Raw genomic sequence first — 24,993 nt, 5'->3', positions numbered from 1 at the left:
ATCTTTGAAATGCACTGATAAGCCTGATAAACATTTCTGAGTTAATGCTCACCACGCAGTTGTAGAGCTACCATGCCTATTTTACCTAAGGATTTTTTCTGGAGTGTCTTGTCTTATCTATCACAATTGTCTTCAAAACCCAGCAGTCTGCAATCCTGAAATGATATGCAATTTTTGACATCTTGAAGAAGCACTTGACTACTAAATGCAATATCTGAACCAACCAAGCTTTTCTATTACATTCTGTATTAATAGTTAAATAAATATTTCTAACTTCTCTAAAGACCTTAGACTTATAATGTTCCATTCATGTGCAGTAGGAATATTAGTTTTTTTTTCCATCAAATATTAACTTGAAAATTAATTAAAAACTTTAATATTTAAGTGTAAAGTTCTTCAAAGAACTTGTGGTCTGTGTTTATATTGATTGTTGTGTGTTTTCAATCTCTTTGTCCTATTATAGACTTTATCAAGGCTGTCCTGTGCATTTAAGACAGAGAATCAAACACGGCAAGTGGTATGTGACCTTGGAAATCCCATGAAAGCTGGAACTAAAGTAAGACAACCTAGTTAAATTCTATTAATTGCAGTTTAAAATTATTTATTTATTTATTTTTGCTGAAGAGAGAGCAGAATGTTTTTGTCAATACCATAGTTGACCACAAGAGAAATATTTTCTAAATGTCTTAGATGTCTGAAAAAATAACTTGGCAAAGTAAATAGGGTACTGAAGTCTATCAATAATAGTCACTAAAGATTTATTAAGTATCTGCTATGTGTCAGGCACTGTACTAGGCACATGGGAAGTTTGGGAAGGGGTAGTGGATTTGAAACCAAGTAGGAAATATGATAAAAAATAAAGAATGTAGTTAGAAAGTTCTGAGTCCCCTAAAGGAAGGCTTTAGGAGGAGTTTATTTCTCTGCTTCCCATCCCTTCAATTAGAAGTCATTGAGTGTCAGAATGGAATCAATCTCCATGATGATTAAATTTCAGGTAATGGGCTTATGCTGGGGAAGACACCATGTTCTTGAAATAGAAACCAAGCAGATTAGCTGATGGAAAATAAAGAGAAATATCACCTAGCTAATATGTCTCAGATGTGCCAGCTTCAAGTCTTAAAGCTGATATTTATTAGCAGTATGAGCCTGGACAAATCATTAAACTCCTAAGTGTATCAAGGATCTCTAGTGGGTTGCAATATGCATAAGGAGAAGAAATTCCTAACACAGTTGAATCAAAGATTATCTATTTAAATAAGTTTTTATTTCAATCTTTTTTATTGGCTGAATGTGCTTATTTGAGACCAGAATTAGTATTGTCATGCTTTACACTTGAGAATTCTGCTACCATTTCTCCTATTGATAAGTTCCCTTGGAACTTATCTTCTTTCCTCTCCTGGCTCTGCTTCTGATTTTCAGTTTCCTGACTTTAAAATCATGACTTCAGGTTTCAGGTCAGTGTTCTCATATCCTCCCTGTCCCTACTCCATTCATGTCCCTTTTGTATGTTGTTTTCACATATTGGAAGTGTAAGCTCCAGGCAGGAATTATATTTCTTTTTTATCGTGTTTTTATCATCATTATCATCCCATTCACATTTATGGGTAAAACTACTACTTCTGTATTTCATGCCATCTTATTATCCCCAGATTATACTTTTCTTTTTCTTTTCCCCCTTACCCCCCTCCCCAGTATTAAACTTATGGGCACCACTTGCCTCATGTAGCTCTTCTCTTTAGAATCGCTCCCATTTCCTTTGAGTCCCTCCTCCTTTCTTATATCTTTCCCTTATTTTTTTTTCTGCATTCCCTTCTATTTACCCTCCTCTTTTCCTTTCCCCTTTTCTTCTCCAATTTTTTAATGAGGTAAGAAGCTTAGCATCATTCCTAGGATATAGTACTTATGCATTTTTCTTTCTTTGCTTCTCTGAAATGAGGAGAAGGTAGCACATTTAAGTTAATGTATATATCCCCCAAAAGTTATTCCAATAAATGCTAATAATATCTTGATTGTGGGGATATTATGTTCCTTCATTCCTTCCTTGAACATTGAGCACCTTCTGAAAGAGACTTCAAAATAAAAACTCCAAGAAATATTGTGGCTAAATTTCAGAACTATCAACCAGGAAAAAAAAAATTATTATAATTGAAATACCGAGGAGCTACATTACGAATCACTCAGGATCTAGCAGCTTCCATATTAAAGGATCGAAGGGCCTGGAATCTGATATTCTGAAAGGCAAAAGAATTTGGAATGCAGCCAAGAATAAACTACCCAGCTAAGCTAAGCATTTCCTTCTAGAGAAGAAGACGGACATTCAATGAAACAGGTGAATTCTATTTTTTCCTAATGAAAAAACCAGAGCTAAACAAAAAAAAAATTGATTTCCAAATATAAGACTCAAGAGAAGCATAAAAAGATAAAAAGAACTCTTGAGAACTGTATTTCTATTATGGGTATACATAAAGAGCGTGTGTATAATTTGATTATACTGTTATAATAATAAAAAAAAAGGGAATTAGAAGTGGAAAGATTGTATCAGAAAAAGGGAAAAGTGGAGGTAAAAAGAGAAAAATTACAAGTCAGCAAAGGAAACCTGTCATAACTGATGGAATTAAGGGAGGGGGAGAAACATTGTGTGAATCTTACTCTTATCAGATTTGGCTCAAAGAGAAAATATTAGATATATTTGGTTTATAGAGAAACTTCTCTTACCTCATTAAAAAGTTGGAGAGGAAAAAGGGAAAGGAAAAGAGTAGGGTAAATAGAAGGGAATGCAGAAAAAAAATAAAGGAAAGGTATAAGAAAGGGGGAGGGACTCAAGGGGAATGGGAGGGATTCTAAAGAGGGAGAGCTTCATGAGGCAAGTGGTGCCCATAAGTTTAATACTGGGGAGGGAGGCAAGGGGGAAAAGAAAAAGTATAATCTGGGGATAATAAGATGGCATGAAATACAGAATTAGTAGTTTTAACCATACATGTGAATGGCATGAACTCTCCCATAAGATAGTAGACTAAATCAAAAGCCAAATTCTACAATATATTGTTTACAAGAAACACATTTAAAGCAGGATGATACATACAGAGTAAAGGTAAAAGGCTGGAGCAGAATCTATTATGCTTCAGGTGAAGTAAAAAAAAAAAAAAAAAAAAAAGCAAAGGTAGCCATCCTGATCTCAGATCAAGCAAAAGCAAAAATTGATTTAATTAAAAGAGATAAGGAAGGAAACTATATCTTGCTAAAGAGTAGCATAGTCACTTAAGCAATATCAATACTAAACATATATGCACCAAGTGGTATAGCATCTAAATTTCTAAAGGAGAAGTTAAGAGACTTGCAAGAATAGACAGCAAAACTATAATAATGGGAGATCTCAACCTTGCACTCTCCAAATTAGATAAATCAAACCACAAAACCAGTAAGAAAGAAGTTAAAAAGGTACATAGAATATTAGAAAAGTTATGAATGCTAGATCTTTGGAGAAAACTGAATGGAGACAGAAAGGAGTATACTTTCTTCTCAGCAGTTCATGGAACCTATACAAAAACTGACCATATATTAGGACATAAAGACCTCAAGTTTAAATGCAGAAAGGCAAAAATAGTAAATGCATTCTTTTCAGATCACAATGCAATAAAAACTACATTCAACAAAAAGCTAGGGGTAAATAGACCAAAAAGTAATTGAAAAATAAATAATCTCATCCTAAAGAATGAATGGGTGAAACAGCAAATCATAGACACAATTAATAATTTCATCCAAGAGAATGACAACAATTAGGCAACATACCAAAATTTATGGGATGCAGCCAAAGCAGTAATAAGGGAAAATTTTATATCTCTAGAGTCAAAAATAGAGAAAGAGAAGATCAATGGATTGTCCTTGCAACTTAAAAAGCTAGAAAAAGAGCAAATTAAAACCCCCCCCATCAAATACTAAACTTGAAATTCCAAAATTAAAAAGAGAAATTAATAAAATTGGAAGTAAAATGATATTAAATTAAAATATAAAACTAAGTTGGTTTTATGAAAAAAACCCAACAAAATAGATAAATATTTGGTAAATTTGATTAGAAAAAGGAAACAGGAAAAGCAAATTGTTAGTCTTAAAAATGAAAAGAGAGAACTTCATCCAATGAAGAGTAAATTAAAGTAATAATTAGGAGTTACTTTGCCCAATTTTATGTCAATAAATTTGATAACCTAAGTGAAATGGATGACTACCTTCAAAAATATAGACTTACAGATTAAGAGGAGGAAGTAAATTGCTTAAATAGTCCCATTTCAGAAAAAACAAACAAACAAACAAACAAAAAAAACAAAACAAAACAGAACAAGCTGTTAATCAATTCCCTAAGAAAAAATCCCCAGGACCAGATGGATTTACATGTGAATTCTACCAAACATTTAAAAAACAATTAACTATTTGAAAAAATAGGGAATGAAGGATTTCTACCAAATTCCTTTTATGACACAAACATGGTACTGATATTTGCACCAGGTAGGTTGAAAACAAAGAAAGAAAATTATAGACCAATCTCCCTAATGAATATTGATGCAAAAATCTTAAATAAAATATTAGCAAAAAGATTACAGAAAATCATCCTCAGGATAATACATCATGACCAAGTAGGATTTATACCAGGAATGCAGAGCTGGTTTGATATTAGGAAAACTATTAACATAATTGATTATATTAATAACCAAATTAGCAAAAACCATATGATCATCTCAATAGATGCAGAAAAAGCATTTGATAAAATCCAACAGCCATTCCTATTAAAAACGAGAGTATAGGAATAAATGGACTTTTCCTTAAAACAGATCATCAGTAAGCATCATTTGTAATGGGGATAAACTGGAACCATTCCCAATAAAATCAGGAGTGAAACATGGTTGCCCACTATCACCATTACTATTTGATATTGAATTAGAAATGCTAGCTTTGGCAATAAGAGTGGAGAAAGAAATTAAAGAGTAGATAATGAGGAAACTAAATTATTATTCTTTGCTGATGCTATGATGGTATACTTAGGGAACCCCAGTGATTCTCCTAAAAAGCTATTAGAAATAATTCATACCTTTAGGTAAGTTGCAGGATACAAAATAAATCCACATAAATCATTAGCATTCTTATACATCACTAATAAAATCCAACAGCTAGAGATACAAAGAGAAACTGCATTTAAAATAACTGTTGATTATATAAAATATTTGGGGATCTATCTGCCAAGGGAAAGTCAGGAACTATATGAGCAAAACTACAAAACACTTTCTACACAGATAAAGTCAGATCTAAGCAATTGGAAAAATATTAAGTGCTCTTGGATAGGTTGAGTGACTATAAAAAAGATAACAATACTACCTAAATTAATCTATTTATTTAGTGGTATACCAATAAGACTCCCAAAAAACTATATTACTGACCTAGAAAAAAATAACAACAAAAGTCATTCATCTGGAAGAAAAAAAGTTCAAGACTTTCAAGGGAACTAATAAAAAAAGAAAATCAAATCAATGTGGTCTAGCTGTATCAGATCTAAAACTATATTATAAAGCAGTGGTCACCAAAACCATTTCGTATTGGCTGAGAAATAAACTAGTTGATCAGTGGAATAGGTTAGGTTCACAGGACAAAATAGTCAATAAGTATAATAATCTAGTGTTTGACAAACCTAAAGACCCAAGCTTTTGGGATAACCATTCACTGTTTGACAAAAACTGCTAGGAAAATTGGAAATTAATATGGTAGAAACTAGGCATTGATCCACACTTAATACCATACACCAAGATAAGGTCAAAATGGGTTCATGATCTAGGCATAAAATGAGATTATAAATAAATTAGAAGAACATATGATAGTTTATCTCTCAGACTTGTGGAGGATGAAGGAATTTGTGACCAAAGAAGAACTAGAAATCATTATTGATCACAAAATAGAAAATTTTGATTATATCAAATTAAAAAGATTTTATACAAATAAAACTAATGCAGACAAGATTAGAAGGGAAGCAATAAACTGGGAAAACATTTTTACAGTCAAGGATTCTGATAAAGGTCTCATTTCCAAAATATATAGAGAATTGACTCTAATTTATAAGAAATCAAGCCATTCTTCAATTGATAAATGGGCAAAGGATATGAACATACAATTTTCAGATGAAGAAATGGAAACTATTTCTAGCCATATGAAATGATGCTCCAAATCATTATTGACCAGAGAATTAAGAAAAATCTGAGATACCATTACACACCTCTCTGATTGGCTAGGATGACAGGAAAAGATAATGATAAATGTTGGAGGGGATATGGGAAAACTGGGACACTGATCCATTGTTGGTGGAATTGTGAATGCATCCAAACATTCTGGAAAACAATTTGGAACTATGCTCAAAAAGTTATCAAAGTGTGCATACCCTTTGATCTATCTTTGTTACTATTGGACTTATATTCCAAAGATATCTTAAAGAAGGTTAAGGGACCTGTATGGGCAAAAATGTTTGTGGCAGCCCTTTTTGTAGTGGCAAGAAACTGGAAATTGATGGATGCCCATTAATTGGAGAATGGCTGAATAAGTTTTAGTATATGAATGTTATGGAATATTATTGTTCTGTAACAAATGACCAGCAAGATGATTTCAGAAAGTCCTGGAGAGACTTACATGAACTTACGCTGAGTGAGATGTGCAGAACTAGGAGATCATTAGATAAGGCAACAACAAGGCTATATGAGGATCAATTATGATGCAAATGGCTCTCTTCAACAATGAGATGCCTAATCACTTCCATTTGTTCAATAACGAAGAGAACCAGCTATACTCAGCGAAAGAACTATGGAAAATGTGTGTGAACCACAACATAGCATTTCCACTCCTTCTGTTTTTGTCTGCTTGCATTTTTTATTTCCTTCTCAGTTTACTTTTACCTTATCTCTAAGTCTTATTTTGCTTGTGTAATAAAATAACTATAGATATGTACACACATATTGTGTTTAACATAACTTTAACATATTTAACATTTATTGGTCTACCTGCCATCTAAGGGAGGGAGTGGAGGGAAGGAGGGGAAAAGTTGGAAGAGGAGGTTTTGTAAGGGTCAGTGCTGAAAAATTACCCATGCATATATCTTGTAAATAAAAAGCTTAAAAAAAAAAATCTGATACTAGATTTGAAGTCAGGTCCTTCTGACCTCACGGCTGGTACTCTATCCACTGTTCCATCTAGCTGCCCCAAACGGCTTTTTATTTCAGTAAGCTAATGGCTTCTTATTATTTCTAGAATCAAATGTAAAACTCTTTTTGACTTTTAACATCCTTTTCAACCCTGTACCCTCCTATCATTTTTTTTTATTATAGCTTTTTTTTTTTTTGACAAAACGTATACACGGATAATTTTTCCCTAGATACATGTCCCATACATGTTAAATATGTTAAAGTATGTGTTAAATACAATATATGTGTATATATTTATACAGTTATCTTGCTGCACAAGAAAAATTGGATTTAGAAAAAAGGTAAAAATAACCTGGGGAAAAAATGCAAGCAAACAATAACAGAAAGAGTGTAAATTCTATGTTGTGGTCCATACTCATTTCCCAGTGTTCTTTCACTGGGTGTTTTGTTCATTACTGATGAATTGGAACTGATTTGTATCCTCTCATTATTGAAGATAGCCACTTCTATCAGAATTGATCCTCGTATAGTATTGTTGTTGCCTTGTACAATGATCTCCTGGTTCTGCTCATTTCACTTAGCATCAATTCATGTAAGTCTCTCCAAGTTTCTCTGTAATCATCCTGCTGATCATTTCTTACAGAACAATAATATTCCATAACATTCACATACCACAATTTATTTATCCATTCTCCAATGATGGGCATCTATTCTGTTTCCATTTCTAGCCACTATGAAAAGGATTGCCACAAACATTTTGGCACATACAGGTCCCTTTCCCTTTTTTAGTATCACTTTGGGATATAAGCCTAGTAGTAATATTGCTGGATTAACTTTTTGAGCATAGTTCCAAATTGTTCTCCAGAATGTTTGGATCCGTTCACAATTCCACCAACAATGTATTAGTGTTCCAATTTTCCCACATACCCTCCAATATTCATCATTATCTTTTTCTGTGGTCTTAGCCAATCTGAGAGATATGTAGTCATATCTCAGAGTTGTCTTAATTTGCATTCCTCTGATCAATAGTGATTTTGGGCACCTTTTCATGTGGCTACAAATAGTTTCAATTTCTTCATCTGAAAATTGTCTGTTCATGTTCTTTGACCATTTAGCACTTGGAGAATGGCTTGAATTATTATAAATTTGAGTAAATTCTCTATATATTTTAGAAATGAGGCCTTTATCAGATCCTTGAATGTAAAAATATTTTCCCAGTTTATTGCTTCCCTTCTAATCTTGTCTGTGTTTGTTTTGTTTGTACAAAAACTTCTTCATATAATCAAAATTATATATTTTATGATCAATAATGATCTCTAGTTATTCTTTGGACACAAATTCCTTCCTCTTCCACAAACCTGAGAGATAAACTATCCTATGTTCTTCTAGTTTGTTTATAGTATTGTTCTTTATGTCTAGATCCTGAACCAATTTTGACCTTTATCTTGGTATATGGTGTTAAATGTAGATCTATGCCTACTTTCTACCATACTAGTTTCCAATTTTCCCAGCACTTTTTGTCAAATACTGAATTCTTATCCCAAAAGCTGGAGCCTTTGGGTTTGTCAAATTCTAGACTGTTATAGTCATTGGCTATTTGAAACATGAGTTTCTACAATCCACTGATCAACTTCTCTATTTCTTAGCCAGTACCAAATGGTTTTGATGATCTCTGCTTTATAAATAGTTTTAGATCTGATATAGCTAGGCTATCTTCATTTGCTTTTCTCTTCATTAATTCCTTTGAAATTCTTGACCTTTTATTGTTTCAGATTAATTCTGCTGTTATTTTTTCTAGGTCAGTAAAATAGTTTCTTGGGAGTTTGATGGGTATAGCACTAAATAAGTAGGTTAGTATAGGGAGTATTGTTATCTTTATTATATTCGCTCTACCTATCCATGAGCACTTGATATTTTTCTAATTGCTTAGATCTGACTTTGTGTGGAAAGTGTTTTGTAGTTTTGCTTATATAGTTCCTGACTTTCAGATAGATTCCCAAATATTTTATGTTACCAATAGTTATTTTAAATGGAATGTCTCTTTATATCTCTTGCTGTTGGTTTCTGTTAGTGGTGTATAAGAATGCTGCTGATTTATGTGGATTTATTTTGTATCCTGCAACTTAGCTAAAGTTGTGGATTATTTCTAGTAGCTTTTTAGTTAATTCTCTGAGGTTCTCTAAGGATACCATCATATCATCTGCAAAGAGTGATAATTTGGTTTCCTCATTACCTACTCTAATTCCTTTAATCTCTTTTTCTTCTTTTATTGTCAAGTCTAGCATTTCTAATACAATATTGAATAGTAATAGTGATAGTGGACAACCTTGTTTCAACCTTGATCTTATTGGGAATGATGCTAGTTCATCCCATTACATATGATGCTTGCTGATGGTTTTAAATCGATGCTTTTAAGGAAAAGTCCATTTATTCCTATACTCTCTAGTGTTTTTAATAGGAATGGGTATTGGATTTTATCAAATGCTTTTTCTGCATCTATTGAGATAATTATATGGTTTTTGTTAAGTTGGTTATTAATATAGTCAATTTTTCTTAATATTTTATTTAAGATTTTTGCATCAATATTCATTAGGGAGATAGGTTTATAATTTTTTACTCTGTTTTCATCCTACCTGGTTTAGCTATTAGTACCATGTCTGTTTCATATAAAACATTTTGTAGGATTCCTTCATTCCCTATTTTTTCAAATAGTTTATATAGTATTGGAGATGATTGTTTTTTAAATGTTTGGTAGAATTGGCATGTAAGTCCATCTGGTCCTGGGGATTTTTAATTAGGGAGTTGATTATCTTGTTATATATTTTTTTTCTAAAATGGGACTATTTAAGTAATTTATTTCCTCTTCTGTTAATCTGGGCAATCTATATTTTTGTGGGTATTCCTCTTTTTCACTTAGATTGTCAAATTTATTGGCATAAAGTTAGGCTAAGTAACTCCTGATACTTGCTCTAGTTTCCTCTTCATTGGTTGATAGTTCTCCTTTTTATTTTTGAGACGAACAATTTGATTTTCCTCTTTCCTTTTTCGAATGAAATTAACTAAAGGTTTATCTATTTTTTTTCCATAAAACCAAACCTTAGTTTTATTTATTAATTCAATAGTCTTTTTAGTTTTAGTTTTATTGATCTCTCTTTTATTTTTAGAATTTCAAGTTTGGTATTTGATTGAGGGTTTTTAGTTTGTTCTTTTTATAGCTTTTTTAGTGCAAACCCAAGTTATTGATCTTCTCTTTCTATATTTTATGCAAGTAAGTATCTAGAGATAGAAAATTTCCCCTTATTACTACTTTGGCTGCATCCCATAAATTTTGGTATGTTGTCTCATTATTGTCATCTCTTGGATGAAATTATTGATTGTGTGTATGATTTGCTGTTTCACCCATTCATTCTTTAGGATAAGATGATTTAGTTTCAAATTTCTTTTTGGTCTATTTTCTCCTTGCCCTTTATGAATGTAATTTTTATTGCATTGTGATCTGAAAAGAATGCATTTACTATTTTTGCCTATCTGCATTTAAACTTGAGGTCTTTATGTCCCAATATATGGTCAATTTTTATATAGGTTCCATGAACTGCTGAGAAGAAAGTATACTCCTTTCTGTCTCCATTCAGTTTTCTCCAAAGATCTATCATACATAACTTTTCTAATATCCTATTTACCTCTTTAACTTCTTTCTTACTTATTTTGTGGTTTGATTTATCTAATTCGGAGAGTACAAGATTGAGATCTCCCACTATTATAGCCTGTCTTTTTCTTCTTGCAACTCTCTTAATTACTTCTTTAGATATAGTTTCCTTCCTTATCTCTTAATTAGTTTCCTTCCTTATTTCTTTTAATTAGATCAATTTTTGCTTTTGCTTGATATGAGATCAGGATGGCTATCCCTGCTTTTTTTATTTCACCTGAAGCTTAATAGATTCTGCTCCAGCCTTTTATCTTTTCTCTGTATGTATCATGCTGCTTTAAATGTGTTTCTTGTAAACAACATATTGTAGGATTCTGACTTTTAATCCTGTCTGCTATTCACTTACATTTTATGGGATAGTTCACTCCATTTACATTTATAGTTCAAACTACTAATTTTGTATTTTCTTCCCTCTTATAATCCCAAATTATACTTTTATCTTTCTTTTTCCCCTTTCTCTTCTCCCTAGTATTTTACTTATGAATACTACTTGCCTCACCTAGTCCTCCCTCTTTAAGATCCCTCCCTCCTCCTTAGAGTCCTACCCCTTTTCTTAAACCTTTCTCTTACAATTTCTATATTCCTTTCTATTTAGCCTACTCTTACCCTTTTGTTTTTCCCATCCCATGTTTCAGTGAGGTGGGAGAAGTCTTTCTGTAAACCGAATATTTCTAATATTTTCTCTTTGAGCCAATTCTGATGAGAGTAAGATTCACACTATGTTCATTCCCCCTTCCTTTTTTCCCTAAGATATAATAAGTTTCCTTTGCCTGTTTCTAAGATGTAGTACCTCCATTTTTCCTGTTTTCTGGTACAATTTCCTTTCCACCTCTAGGTCCTTTTTTATATTATAACAGTAAAACCAAATTATAGATGTATTTTTTTTTTTATGTATACCCATAACAGAAATACAGTTCTTGAGTTCTTTTTACCTTTTCATACTTCTCTTAAGTCCTATATTTGGAGGTCAAACTTTTTGTTTAGCTCTGATTTTTTTCATCAAAAATAAATAGAATTCGCCTATTTCGTTGAATGTCCATCTTCTTCCCTGGAAGAAAATTCTCAGTTTGGCTGGGTAAGTTATTCTTGGTTGCATTCCAAGTTCCTTTGCCTTTGAGAATATCAGATTTCAGTCCCTTCAATCCTTTAATGTGGATTCTGCTATATCCTAAGTAATCCTTATTGTGGCTCCTTGGTATTTGAATTATTTTTTTAAATGGCTGCTTGTAGTATTTTTTCCTTAGTCTGATAATTCTGGAATTTAACCACAATATTTCTTGGAGTTTTGATTTTGGGATCTTTTTTTAATAAGTGATTGATGAATTCTTTCAATGTCTGTTTTACCTTCTGATTCTATGATATCTGGGCAGTTCTCTTTGATAATTTCCTGAAAAATAATGTTTAGGTTCTTTTTTTTTCATCATGATTTTCATGGAAACCAGTAATCCATAGATTATCTCTCATATTTCTATTTTCTAGGTCTGTTCTTTTTCCAAGTACGTATTTAACATTTTTTCTATTTTTTCTTTTTTTTTTGCTTTTGCTTAACTGATTCTTGGTGTCTCCTTGAGTCATTAATTTCCATTTGTTCAATTCTGATTTTTAATGAATTATTTTCTTCATTTACTTTAAGAATTTATTTTTATAATTGTCCAATTGAGTTTTTAAATTAGTTGTTTTATTCTATGGAATTTTTTTTTCCATTTTGCCAATTTTATTTTTTAAGTAGTTATTTTCTTTTTCTAATTCACAAAATTCTATTTTTCAGGGAGTTGTTTTCTTTTTCTTTTGAATGAGTTACATGCCTTATCCAGACTCTCTTGCAAAGCTCCCCTTACTATTCCCCATTTTTCTTCTAGCTCTCTTTTAAGAGCCTTTTTAAAGGCCTTATGTAGTGGGCACCAGATCATATCCACCTTTGGGTTTTCATCTAGAGACAAACTGTTTTTAGTCTCCTCAGGGTTTGAATTGTGCTCTCTTTCAGTATAGAAGCTATCTATAGTTAGAGCTTGCTTCACCTTTTTACTCATTTTAACAACAACAACAACAAAAGCTGCAATCTGCTTTTGGGGCAATGAGGGGCTACTGAACTTCCTCAACAGACAACATATTTTGTATGTAAGGAGTTCAGATATTTTCTACCCTATTAAAATATGAAGTCCTTGAAGGTCCAGTGCTTACTTAGCACAGACACTTTATATTAATAAATAATATATTTATTTACTTATCCAATGACTTACTCTGTGGATCTATTTATCACTGTGAATCTTGAAATACTTCTCTAAGAATAAAAGTTACAAGTGATCCAAACTTTATTGGAAAAAGTTGTGTGTGAGTAGGTTGCAACTGATTGTCAACAATAACCTTATGTTCAAGAAGAGTATCATTCTTGACAGTAAAGACTATTATTCAAGAAATATAAAATCAAAACAGAAAATGAGATGCTCATGTAACAAGTGACTGGTAACAGGAGATGGGTGGCCCCAAAGCTGTACTGCTTAGAATAATGCTTGTTATATAGTAGGCATTTAATATATGTTTATGATTGCTTGTACTGGCTCCCAGAGTATTAAAAAATGAGCTCAGGAAAGCATTTTTGGAGTAACATAGAGAAGCTGAAAACTTGGGTAAGATGAAAAGGTATGGATGGATTATGATCTGAAAGGGGTAGTAAATGCCTACAGTAATGAAACCTGAAGATAGGGCATCAGATTCTATAAATCCTTACATGTTTCTTCAAAGCATAAATATAATGATGGGAAGATGAGACAATAACATGAATTTTATTTTTTCATTATTTTTGGTTTTGTTTGACTTATTTTTGATGTTTTAGTGAGTCATTCATTTCCATTTGTTCAGTTCTAATTTTTAGTGAATTATTTTTTCAGTTACCTTTTTTAGCTCCTTTTGTATTTGGCCAGTTGAATTTTTAAACAAGTTGTTTTGTTCAATGGATTTTTTTTTCCATTCCACAAATTCTGTTTTTCAGGGAGTTGTTTTCTTTTTCCATTTTGTCAAATCCATTTTGTAAGGAGTTATATGTTTTTTTCATTTCATAAATCTATTTTGTAAGCAATTTTCTTGAGATAATTTGTTTCTTTTTCTAAATTCTCCTGCAGTGTTCTCATTTCTTTTCTTTTTTTTTTTTTTTCTAACTCTCTTTTAAGATCCTTTTTTAATTCTTCCAAAAGAGACTTGTGAGATGGGAACCAATTCATATCTCCCTTGGGATTTCACCTGGAGATGATTTGCTTTTAGTGTCCTCAGGGTTTGAAGTCTGACTTCTTTCTCCATAAAAACATTCTATGGTCAGAGGGTTTTTGGTTTTTTGCTCATTTTTTTAAAAAAGATTGAGTTCTGCTACTATCTCATCATGGACAAGATCCCACCTACAAGGCAGTCCTAATATCCACAGAAATTACTTCCGGGCCTCAATCTCCCGATGCACTGTGTCCACCCATTTAAAGAGCTCTTACAGTCTGCTTTTAGAGTAAATTGGAGATTGTCCAAGCTTCCTCTACAAGTGACAGTGATCATGCTGGGTAGATGTAACCAAGTCCCACCTTATTCTGGTGTTCAGAGGCTCACTATTTGCCTCTTGTATTTGTGTTGGGTGTTTCACAGCTAATCTGCTGATCTACTGTCTTGCAACCAAGACAGATTAGCCAACACTATTGTAGATTCTTCTTGATAGATTACCCGGTTGGCAGATTCCACACTGCCCTGGGTCTCTGCTCTGCGCCTGCACTTGGGCACCTCCCCCATGAGTGATTGAAACAGACCTCTTCTGAAGTTCTTCCAAAATATTTTCTGCTAAAAATGTGTTATACTCCACATATTTGTGGGTTCTGTCATTCCAAAACCAGTTCAGAGGCTTGATTTGATGTTGATCTGAGGGACATCAGGGAGAGCTCAGGTAAAGATATGTCTCCTCTCTTCCATCTTGGCTCTGCCTCCTCAGTAACATGAATTTTATAAAGAAAATATTCTTCAATATTATTGGCTGATAAAGCAATCCTATTTTCAAATTCAGATTTTGAGTTGATGGGGTTGAATTTCATATATACTGCAAGAGAATATTAGTGTTCATCAGTTTGATTTGTTTTCATTACTAGGAGGTTTCCATGGAATGGTAACAAATGGGGAACTTTTTTCCCCCAACAAATACATTGTCAAAGTTTTAAAAATTTAAGTTGGTTGATATATAAAACATAAAAAAACCATAAAAACATAAACATAAAAATTATATTTGCTAGCAAATTTTAATAATCAGGTGCTAGCTCATCTTTATATCCTATTTTTTTCCCTCCTTCCTAGCTTTTAGCTGGTCTTCGTTTCAGTGTGCACCAACAGTCAGAGATAGATACTTCTGTGAAGTTTGATTTACAAATCCAGAGGTATGAAAATAATAGGAGTTTCTTTCTATATGCTTAATAGTTTTCATAGAAAATGTGATAAAATCATTAAATTTAGCATATTTAATTTTGTATAGAAATGAGAATATAGGTATTATCTTGGTTTTAACATTCTTGAAAATAATATGTAACTATTGGAAACAAATTTTCTTTGGGACTAAATTTGATTAAACATACACATTAATATGCATTTATTTAACCAATAGATAACTATTTACTTTATATTATAGACTTTAAGGAGAAGGCTAGAAAGATAATTTATTTTTAACCTTTGAAAAATGTTAGAATTAATTGTTTTTTATAGTTATTACTATATTTTTAGAAATCATAGGTATTCTTTATACTTTTTTTTGGCTATTTCAAATATATTCATTTTTAATAAGTGTTTCCAGAATATATGTCATTGAAAATTTATATGTGCCTAATTCAGTGCCTAACTGCTTCTTTTCTTTTTTTATTTTTAGTTCTAATTTGTATGACAAAATGAGTCCAGTTGTATCTTATCAAGTTGACCTTGCCATTTCTGCTGCTGTTGAGATAAGAGGGTCAGTACCTAAAAAAAAACTAACTCCTATACTTGCTTTTACATTAGATGTTAACCTTATTCCATGGGATGATATTCTAATGGCCTCTTTGTTGAAGTCCTCAAAAGAATCAAATTTAAGATGGCATATGTTAATTTTAGAAGAGTATTTAGTCATTGTTTTGGAAAATGGAAGGCATTAGCATAAATAACAGCCATGGGTATGATGTATTTATTCTATTAAAATTATTTACCAATTTATATTAGTTTCACATTTTTTATAAATGCAGTTTTGTGTGATACTTTCATTTTCTTCAGCCTCTCTGCCAATAAACTCTTATTAAACATTGTATGTGAAGCACAGTGCTAAATGCTGAGAATACAAAGAAAAACATAAACCAGACTTTACCCTCAGGGAGGTTACAGTTTAATGAAGGAGATAATGTACAAATAACCACGTAGAGAAAACATAGTGTGCATGGAAGGTAATCTCAGAGCAAAGATACATGCAGTAGAAGTGGGGGAATAAAGGAATCTTTGAAAATATTAGTATGGTCTTAAAACACTGATGATATGATTCTCATATTCATGGGAAGTTTGAATTTTCTTTGGTCATTGTTTAGAGTCTCAAGCCCTGATCATGTCTTTCTTCCTATTCCAAATTGGGAGCATAAGGAGAATCCACAGACTGAAGAGGATGTTGGGCCTGCTGTGCAACACATCTATGAGGTTTGCAATTATATATTCATCTTAAAATGTCACCAATATTAGTAATTAATATTACTTTTAGCCAATAGGGAAAGAAAAAATAACCTTTTCATTACTGTTCAGTTTCATGTATTTGTCATGTTCACTTTAAAACTTAATATTCACAGAATCCTTAGATTTACTAATCATTTCATTTTCTAATAGGTGAAGTAGTTATATATGACTTTTAAATGGTTTCTAAAAGATATCATTTTAAACCATTTTATTTTATTCCAGCCATCATAGTATAGTGTAGAGCTGGACTTAGAATCAGGAAACCTGAGTTTTAGTCTCACTTTTAACAAATACTAACTCTTTGACCACAGGCAAATGTTCCAGACACTTTAAGATTCATGGAGAAAACTTGCTGATGTGTGTTAATAAGGGGCATTGCCTCCACAAGCAATCCCTATGACAATGAAAATGCAGGTCCAAACTCTCTCTCCCCAAACCACAAAACCAAAAAGCTTCTTAAAAGTTTTCACAAATAATGTTGAATTTTTAAATGATGTTATTAGTTATTTATATAACTAGATTAATACTATGATTTTGAAGTCATCAAGAAAATTCTACTTTTATTCTTATTAATAGTGTTCAAAGTATTTGTTAAGATACTAATCTTTAGGTGGATGGGAGAGGACATCTTTAGCAGTAACATTTAATTGTTTTTCTTTCATTAGCTGAGAAACAATGGTCCAAGTTCATTCAGCAAGGCGATGCTAAATCTCCACTGGCCTTACAAGTATAATAATAATACTTTGCTATATATCCTTCACTATGAAGTTGATGGACCAATGAACTGTACTTCAGATATGGAGATTAACCCATTAAAAATTAAGGTAATATTGTTCTTTTTTTTAAATTTGATTTTTCTTGATTAAGATGGAAATTTTCTATATCTCTTTATAACTACATAGAGCAAATGAAGATAAAATAACACATGTACCAACTAACTCAGTAAAACTAGTTTTTTTTGCCTTTAATATGCTGGGTTGGGTTGTTTGTTCTCATAAATTGAGTAAAGTTGGACTTAAGAAAACTCAAGGGAGCCATACTTTTACAGATTGTCTAGGGTGCCTCAAGAAGTATTTGTCAATGACTCAATCTATGGCTTATTTCCCACCATATACTCTAGGACCTATCCAGAGCCTTAGTATGATGTCAGGGATGCTGTGACTTTTGGATAAAATATAAAAATGAGCTCTTGGCAATGTTGACTTTTGGTGACTTAGAAGAATTTTGTTTTGATTTAAACTAATAGCAGGTTATTATAGAGTATCCTGAAAAGCATATTGAGGAGAAGAAAGAAGAAAAGGGCTTTTAAGATGAGTCCAAATGTAATATATGTTTGCACTATGAAAGTTCTAGCTTTTATTGGGTATTCCAGAAGTTTATATTTTTTTCTAATCATAATGAAAAGAAAGATTCAGTGAATGATCTATTTCTCTTCAGTGGACATTATTCATCATCATCATCATTATCATTATTATTAAAGCCTCAGTATTCCTAATCTCACCTAGGCTTAATCATGAACAGCATTCACAGGTCTGATCCCAATACTAATCAACATCTTGGGCTCTTTGACCTGCTCCATTACTGATCTAAGCCAATTTGGTTTTCTCTAGGTAGTTTAGTGGCCTCCTGCTACCTGAGATTCACCTTATTATGCCAAACTTGGTATGATAAACTTTAGCCCTACTGCAGCTCTTAATTCCCTAGCTCAAATGATATACTGTTGAGTACCACACTTAAGTGTGGAACTGAGAAAGCCTGTAAAAAGGTTCAAAGGAACTATACCTTTAAGGGGCGGCTCATTTATCCAAAGCCCTCCATCACAGCTGTGAATCAAAATACACTAAAGAAATTAAAAGATATGTTTTGGTATCTTTATCTCACTTTCTGAACAGAACTGGATAACTCTAGGAACTGCTTTGATCCACACTGGCATTCAGTGATAAAGTCTAGAGGTCATAAAACAAATTTACTGATGCAGTGTTGCTTTTGAAAAAAAATATATGCTTTTATTTTAATAACCTTGCTGCACTTAAAAAAACTTTTGCATATTCCATATTGAGAATGGAATAAAGAGAGGTTCAGAGATTTTCACTGCACTTGCCTCTCTATCTCCTTGTATCATTATTGTCCTCTCACATGATACGATCTATTCTGCTGGTTAGAATTAGATTCTCAGCAGCCACTAGCAGGTGGCTCCCATAACAATATACCATTCTCAGCTTTTTGGTAGTAGGGATATCAGCTAGGTACCACTACTTGCAGCAAAGCCCTTATAGTATATCTTTATAGGCATAGTACATCCCATATTCTTTATTTTCTTTCCTGAATTTTTTTTTTTTTTACCATGTATCTAGTAGTGAATTCTCTTGTAACAATATGACATGATACTATTTTTTGTTTACCAATTATTAATCCTTTCTGGGATCCTTTATATAGAATTATGGGATCATGGATTTTATTTAGACCTGGAAGGGACCTTACTAACCTTAGTTACTGTGTCAAAATTTAAATACAGTATAAAATATTATCAATTACTATAATTTCTCATTACTATTAATAATGCAATCCTAGATTTCAACTCCTCACATAGATGACAAAAATGAAACAAATTTAGGACAAGGTGACCGTAGTCATCACATCACTAGACGGGATATACCTCACAATGAAGCAGATGTATACACTTTGGTAAGTACTTTTGGAGTTTTGCTGACTCATTTTTACTCTCAAAAATAATTCCAAAGAAAACAGACATTTATATAATAGCAGTTGTGAACAAATGTATAAATATAATATTCAATCAGCAAATATTTATTAAGCATCTGCTACATGCAAGACATTGTGATAAGTGCTGGGCATAGGCAAAGACAACTCCTACTCTCAATATGCTCATAAACACTATCAGGTCCCTCTATTTTCCTGATAGCTAATCAAATTAGTTAATTTTTTTTGATAAAATAACATTTCTAGATTATTATAACACATATTCCATATTTCTATTTCTTTTCTTACAGCCTTTTTTGGCCATCCTCCTGGCTATAACTTTTCTGTGAAGTAGCATATTTCAGTGGAAGACTTACTGAAAAACAGTTAGTGGTAGCAGGAAGGTATTAGGTGGTAGGGGCAAATAAAATAGGAGAGATCACAAAAAGTAGGTAAAGACTGAATTTGGCCCATTATACAAAATTTGCTCAGGTCTTGCTCTATTCACCATTAACTATATTTTTATTGAGAAAATCTAGACATATTATAGTATTTGTCCCCTTTCCACTTGTTTATCTATATTATATGGATTCTAAACTAGCTTCTCTATTATTGTCCAATAGTTCACCCTTATAAGTAGCAATGATTTTTGGCTCTATATCCTTTTAGATCCTGTCAGCTCTAATTGATGATCATTCTGTGATCCCAATTTGACTTGTTTTAAGTTAGCCTACAAGATTATAACATCAATGATGTGTTTTATCTATAAAGTTGGGGGAAAAAATCATCAGATCACACTATCATAACAAATTAGATCTGAAAGGGACCCAAAGATGTCATCTGGTGTATCCCCTCATTTTGATAAATAACATACTCAAGTGCATATCAGATTTTGTGACTCCAAATTCAGTGTTCTTTCTACTATACCATGTTGCCTCCCAAAGGTATGTCTGTGGGTGAGAAATTAAACCCAGCTTCCCATATGTTTAGTAAGGATTTAGTAAGGATTCTGCAACTGAATCACTGGCTAACCAACTTGTTTGGACATTTCCAGTGATGGGTGAACTTAATTCCTTTTCAAATCAATCCATTCAATTTATAGACAATTCTTCTTATTAAAAAGGGTTGGTTGTTTTTGTTTGTTTGTTTGTTTGTTTTGTTTTGTTATGTTTTTTTTGTGCTTTGAAGGAAATCTTCCTTTTGGACCAAAGAAGAAAAAGTCTGACCCGTGTTCTGCATGATATCTCAAATATCATGTCTCCTGTAAACCTTCTCTTTTCCATTCCAAACACCTTAAATTCCTTTAATCATGCATTATCACTACATTTGTTTGGCAATGTACCTCTTAAATTGTGGCACCCAGAATTGGACATAGTATTCCATAAATATTCTCATATAGAAATATGTTCCCATACTTCACTCAATCTGAACTTTATAATTCTATTAATATGTATATTATAATATTGAAGCATATTTAGCTTGTTGTATGTAACCACATTACATGAACTTATGTTGTCACATCTTCTCTATTATCATGTACATTTTTTTTTAAAAAACCTATATTGTGATATTATTAAGAAAATAAATTTCATCATATTGTTTGTGCCCTGTCAAACTCTTTTGAAATCATGCTTTTTGTCACTTAGTAATATCACTGTTCCTCCATGCTTTACCCCGACTATACATTTGAATATAGATGACAGATTTTAATCCAAATCATTGATAAAAATATAAGTGACATTGGACCATGTATAGAAACCTATGATAATCTGGAAAACACCTTCCTCTCTTCCACTCTCCCCCAGGTTGATATTTCTTTTTAAAGTAATGAAAAACACTTTTAGGAAGAGTTGTCAATGAGATCAAGCCAACAAGTCAATAAGTATTTATTAAGCAGTTCATATATGCTGGATGTTGTGCTAAGCACAGAAACAGAAACAAAAACACAAAAACAGTATCTGACTCCAAGAAGCTTTCATTCTAATGTGGAAAGACAACAAAGTTTTTAGTTTAAGTGATGTTCCACTATCTCTCATATGTGCACAAGCACATATGTACATACAGGAATTATTTTTTCAAGTTCATTATAAGATTTGTCCTACATGTAAATTTTAATTTTAATTTTCAGAATTTCAAATCATTTGTTTTTTTGCACGATGCTCAAAGTGATTTTCCTTGAAAGTTCAACAACTCTGTTCTTGGCAGGGATGTGGGACTGCTGAATGTTTGAAGATTGTCTGCCATGTTGGTCGCCTTGATAGGGGAAAAAGTGTGATCCTGTATGTAAAGTCTCTATTGTGGACTGAGACATTCATGAATGTGAGTAAAGAAAAGTCTTCATGTTACTCCTACATATATTTTTTTCAAACAAAAGTTGTCTGACAACTAAAATATTATCTCAATAATATTTTCCCTACAGAAAGAAAATCAGAATCATTCATACTCCCTGAAGTCATCAGCTTCATTCAACGTCATCGAATTCCCCTACAAGAACCTCCCAATTGATGACATCCACAACTCTACATTAGTAAGTAATTTGTATGGAAATGTGAAGTCAATGTAAACAATCTAAATGGCAGAAGAACTGTTTAAAATGAAAAATTATCATAAGTAATTCGAATACTATGTATGAGGGCTTTGATAGGTTATTCTTTCCTACTTCTGAGTACAAAAGCTTGACTCTACTTGATCATCCTTTCCTACTTTAGAGTAATGTCTTATTATAGTTTATACCTTTGTGAACAAAATTATTATGTGGTAGAGATCAACTACTTCAATAGTAACAATTATGTAGCAAATACTTTGACTTTTAAATTTCCAATTAAAGTGATATAGAGCAATATAACAACATAAAACCAACTTTTACAAGTGCCTGGGACCTCTTTTTGAGATGATTAAAAAAGTTGGGAACTCTATGGGTACATGTGGTTCTATAGTGAAACCGCTAGATGGTTCCACAATCTATTAGCTCACTAAGCCTACTAGTCTCTGTTGCAGGAGAAAATCACATTGAATCTATTTCTAATGTTAAAAATTCATATACTTTACAAAGGATATGCTCCACCTTAAATCTGTGAAATAGATAATTCAAGTATTATCATATCAATTTTATAAATGGAAAAGCAGATTCAGAGAGTTTAAATAACTTGATGTGGTTAAAGTCTAAGAAAATTCCTGTTTAAGTCTCAAACACTTCTCCCATGATTCAGTACACAGAGGTCTTTCCATCACAACACACTTCATTTATTGAAAAGCTTTAAGCAATTATTATGCCATTCTTTTCTAATATTTGTTGTATTTTTTCCTAATAGGTTACCACTAATATTACCTGGGGTATTCAACCATCACCCATGCCAGTGCCTTTATGGGTGATCATTTTAGCAGTTCTAGCTGGATTATTATTATTGGCTGTTTTGGTCTTTGTAATGTACAGGGTAAGTAATAGCTATTATGGGGGGGGTGCAGATGGGAGAGGAAAAGTCTGTAAGGATGACATTTTAATGAGGCAAAAGTCACATAATTTAAATGTTAGTATATCAGTCAACAAGCATTTTAAAGTTTCTCCTATATGCCAGGCACTCAATGGTAAGTGCTGAGGATACAAAAAACAAACAAAAAAGGCCCGTATTTTTTAAATAATTCATAGTCTAATGGTGGGGAGATATAATCAGAAAGGAAAAAAAAACTAATTGTAAGGGAAATGATGAAAAGCTTCTTCTAAAAACATTTTTTAGAAAGTAGGATTTTATTCAGGACTTGAAGCCGACGAATAGATGAGAGAGCAAAAATTCAATAAATTGAATATTGTTTTTTTTTTTAAACAAATATATCTCCATTTGAAAATTTTTTAATGCTTTTATTGATTTTGGCAGTGATTTTGTTTTTCCTTTAAATTATAGATGGGGTTTTTTAAACGGGTCAGGCCACCTCAAGAAGAACAGGAAAGAGAACAGCTTCAGCCTCATGAAAATGGTGAAGGGACTTCAGATGCTTAACAGATTTTAATTTATGCAACTAAACATTAGAATTGCCAACTTCATTATGGATTTCAGTTTCTCTCAGAGGAATAAACACTCCATGACTGCACTGCTGATCACACCCTTTGGCATAGATGAATAGCCCAACAACAAAATGAGACAATATGTGTGAACCATCTCTTGTTATTAACCATATTTCTAATCCAACTAATAATGCACATGCTGATATGTGGGGAAATCATAAATATTATTTAGTGATTTTGATAATCATAGAGACTGTACTTTGTTTGATGCACATCAGACTGCTATTTCTTGAATTGCACATGGTTTTAATGAAATCTTAAAACCAGTAGCTTTTGTAGTTACTGTTTCTTACAATAATTTTATTTTTTGTTTTTTTCTTTAAGACAAGAATTTATTTGGGCCTTTGCATCCAATTCTTCTGTACAGATTCATACTGTTAATTAGTATTACACTACAGGTGATTTTCAAGCTACTAATGGGTGCATAAAACTTAGTGAACTTTAACTTACAAGATTATTTGAATTCATTTTACTGCTTTACTGCCTATGTGACTCCCTCAGTCATGTTTCTAAAGACTATAAATGGCCTAGCTATAAACATAATGGTCAGATTCACAAAAAATGTTGGAGCCTTCTGTTTTTATTACATTTTAAATTTTTTAAAATTTTTGTCTGAAGGACAAGCACTTTAGTCAGTCAATCTGTACTCATGCAAAACATTACATGTTTAATTGTAAACTTTTAAAAATAGTAATTGAATTTTAATAACTACACTAAAATCACCTTCCTGAAAGCCATAAAGTAACTTAAATCATTCCAAAATTACTTTTATTCCCATTTTTATAATTAAATAATTTAGATATGCTCCTGATCAAATAATTTGGGTACTTAATTTTAGTCAATTTTTAGGAAGTAATCATAGGCTATTACAAGTGAAAATAATATGAATGAAAAGATATTAATTGTTGATGTGTGTAGCTGCTTATTGTTATTATTATTCACTGTTTGTGTTCAATCAATTTTGTAGTTTGAGATTGTTTTTCTTAAAATACATTTTCATTTATATTTTGAAACTAACTTACAGAAGAAAAAAAAAAAAAACAACCTCCAGATAAATGGAAATGAGTTTACTTTGTTTTGAATTTGCTCTTCTCTCTTTAGCAGAAATGTTTATTTGTAAAACAGAATCAACCCCACCCCAGCTCACCAGTGGGTTTATTTTTGGAGTAAGACATTACTAATATAAAATGTTTTCCTAGAATTAAGATAAAATAACCTTCAGTTTTTCCTAACCTGTAATAGTTTATAAAAGCAATTTTTAAAAATCCTTACACAAAACCAAAAGTAAGGCTAATTTTCCAGGCATTTTAATGATAGCTATATATGCAGGAAACTTGTTTTTTCCATCCCTAAGGTAAGATTTTAATGTGTTCACCATACTTTAGGGTTTGAACATGATATTTATCATCAATTGATTCTGACTTTGCTATTGCCCTATGTAAGGACATTATGGGACACAATTAGGATTAAGAAAACTGAACACCATTTGTAAAGTTTGGTCTTCATTATGCAGTGTTATATATTTCTCTTTCTTAAATCAAGTATCATTTCCCCCTCTTAAGTATTATAGGAAGCCTCAAAAGTATTTCCTTTTTTCGTTGAATAATTCTTTGTACATGAAATAAAGTTGGGCTATATTCACAAAATAGAAATACATA

General features: G+C 32.0%; 1 protein-coding gene across 1 annotated transcript in view; it reads left to right on the top strand.

Annotated features, from left to right (window-relative positions):
- Positions 1 to 23,780, top strand: part of ITGAV (integrin subunit alpha V) — a 122,667-nt gene extending 98,887 nt beyond the window's left edge. Inside the window, exons 21-30 of the mRNA XM_074302918.1 lie at positions 464 to 556; positions 15,193 to 15,272; positions 15,755 to 15,835; positions 16,437 to 16,542; positions 17,241 to 17,399; positions 19,147 to 19,260; positions 21,481 to 21,594; positions 21,695 to 21,802; positions 22,587 to 22,709; positions 23,175 to 23,780. Coding sequence (XP_074159019.1) covers positions 464 to 556; positions 15,193 to 15,272; positions 15,755 to 15,835; positions 16,437 to 16,542; positions 17,241 to 17,399; positions 19,147 to 19,260; positions 21,481 to 21,594; positions 21,695 to 21,802; positions 22,587 to 22,709; positions 23,175 to 23,270 — 1,074 coding nt within the window. The 3' untranslated portion in view covers positions 23,271 to 23,780. The remainder of the gene's footprint in view (positions 1 to 463; positions 557 to 15,192; positions 15,273 to 15,754; positions 15,836 to 16,436; positions 16,543 to 17,240; positions 17,400 to 19,146; positions 19,261 to 21,480; positions 21,595 to 21,694; positions 21,803 to 22,586; positions 22,710 to 23,174) is intronic.
- Positions 23,781 to 24,993: the final 1,213 nt, after the last annotated feature.

Source organism: Sminthopsis crassicaudata, chromosome 3 (assembly GCF_048593235.1).
Source record: "Sminthopsis crassicaudata isolate SCR6 chromosome 3, ASM4859323v1, whole genome shotgun sequence".
NCBI lineage: Eukaryota > Metazoa > Chordata > Mammalia > Dasyuromorphia > Dasyuridae > Sminthopsis > Sminthopsis crassicaudata.
This window is presented reverse-complemented; position numbering and strand designations above follow the sequence as displayed.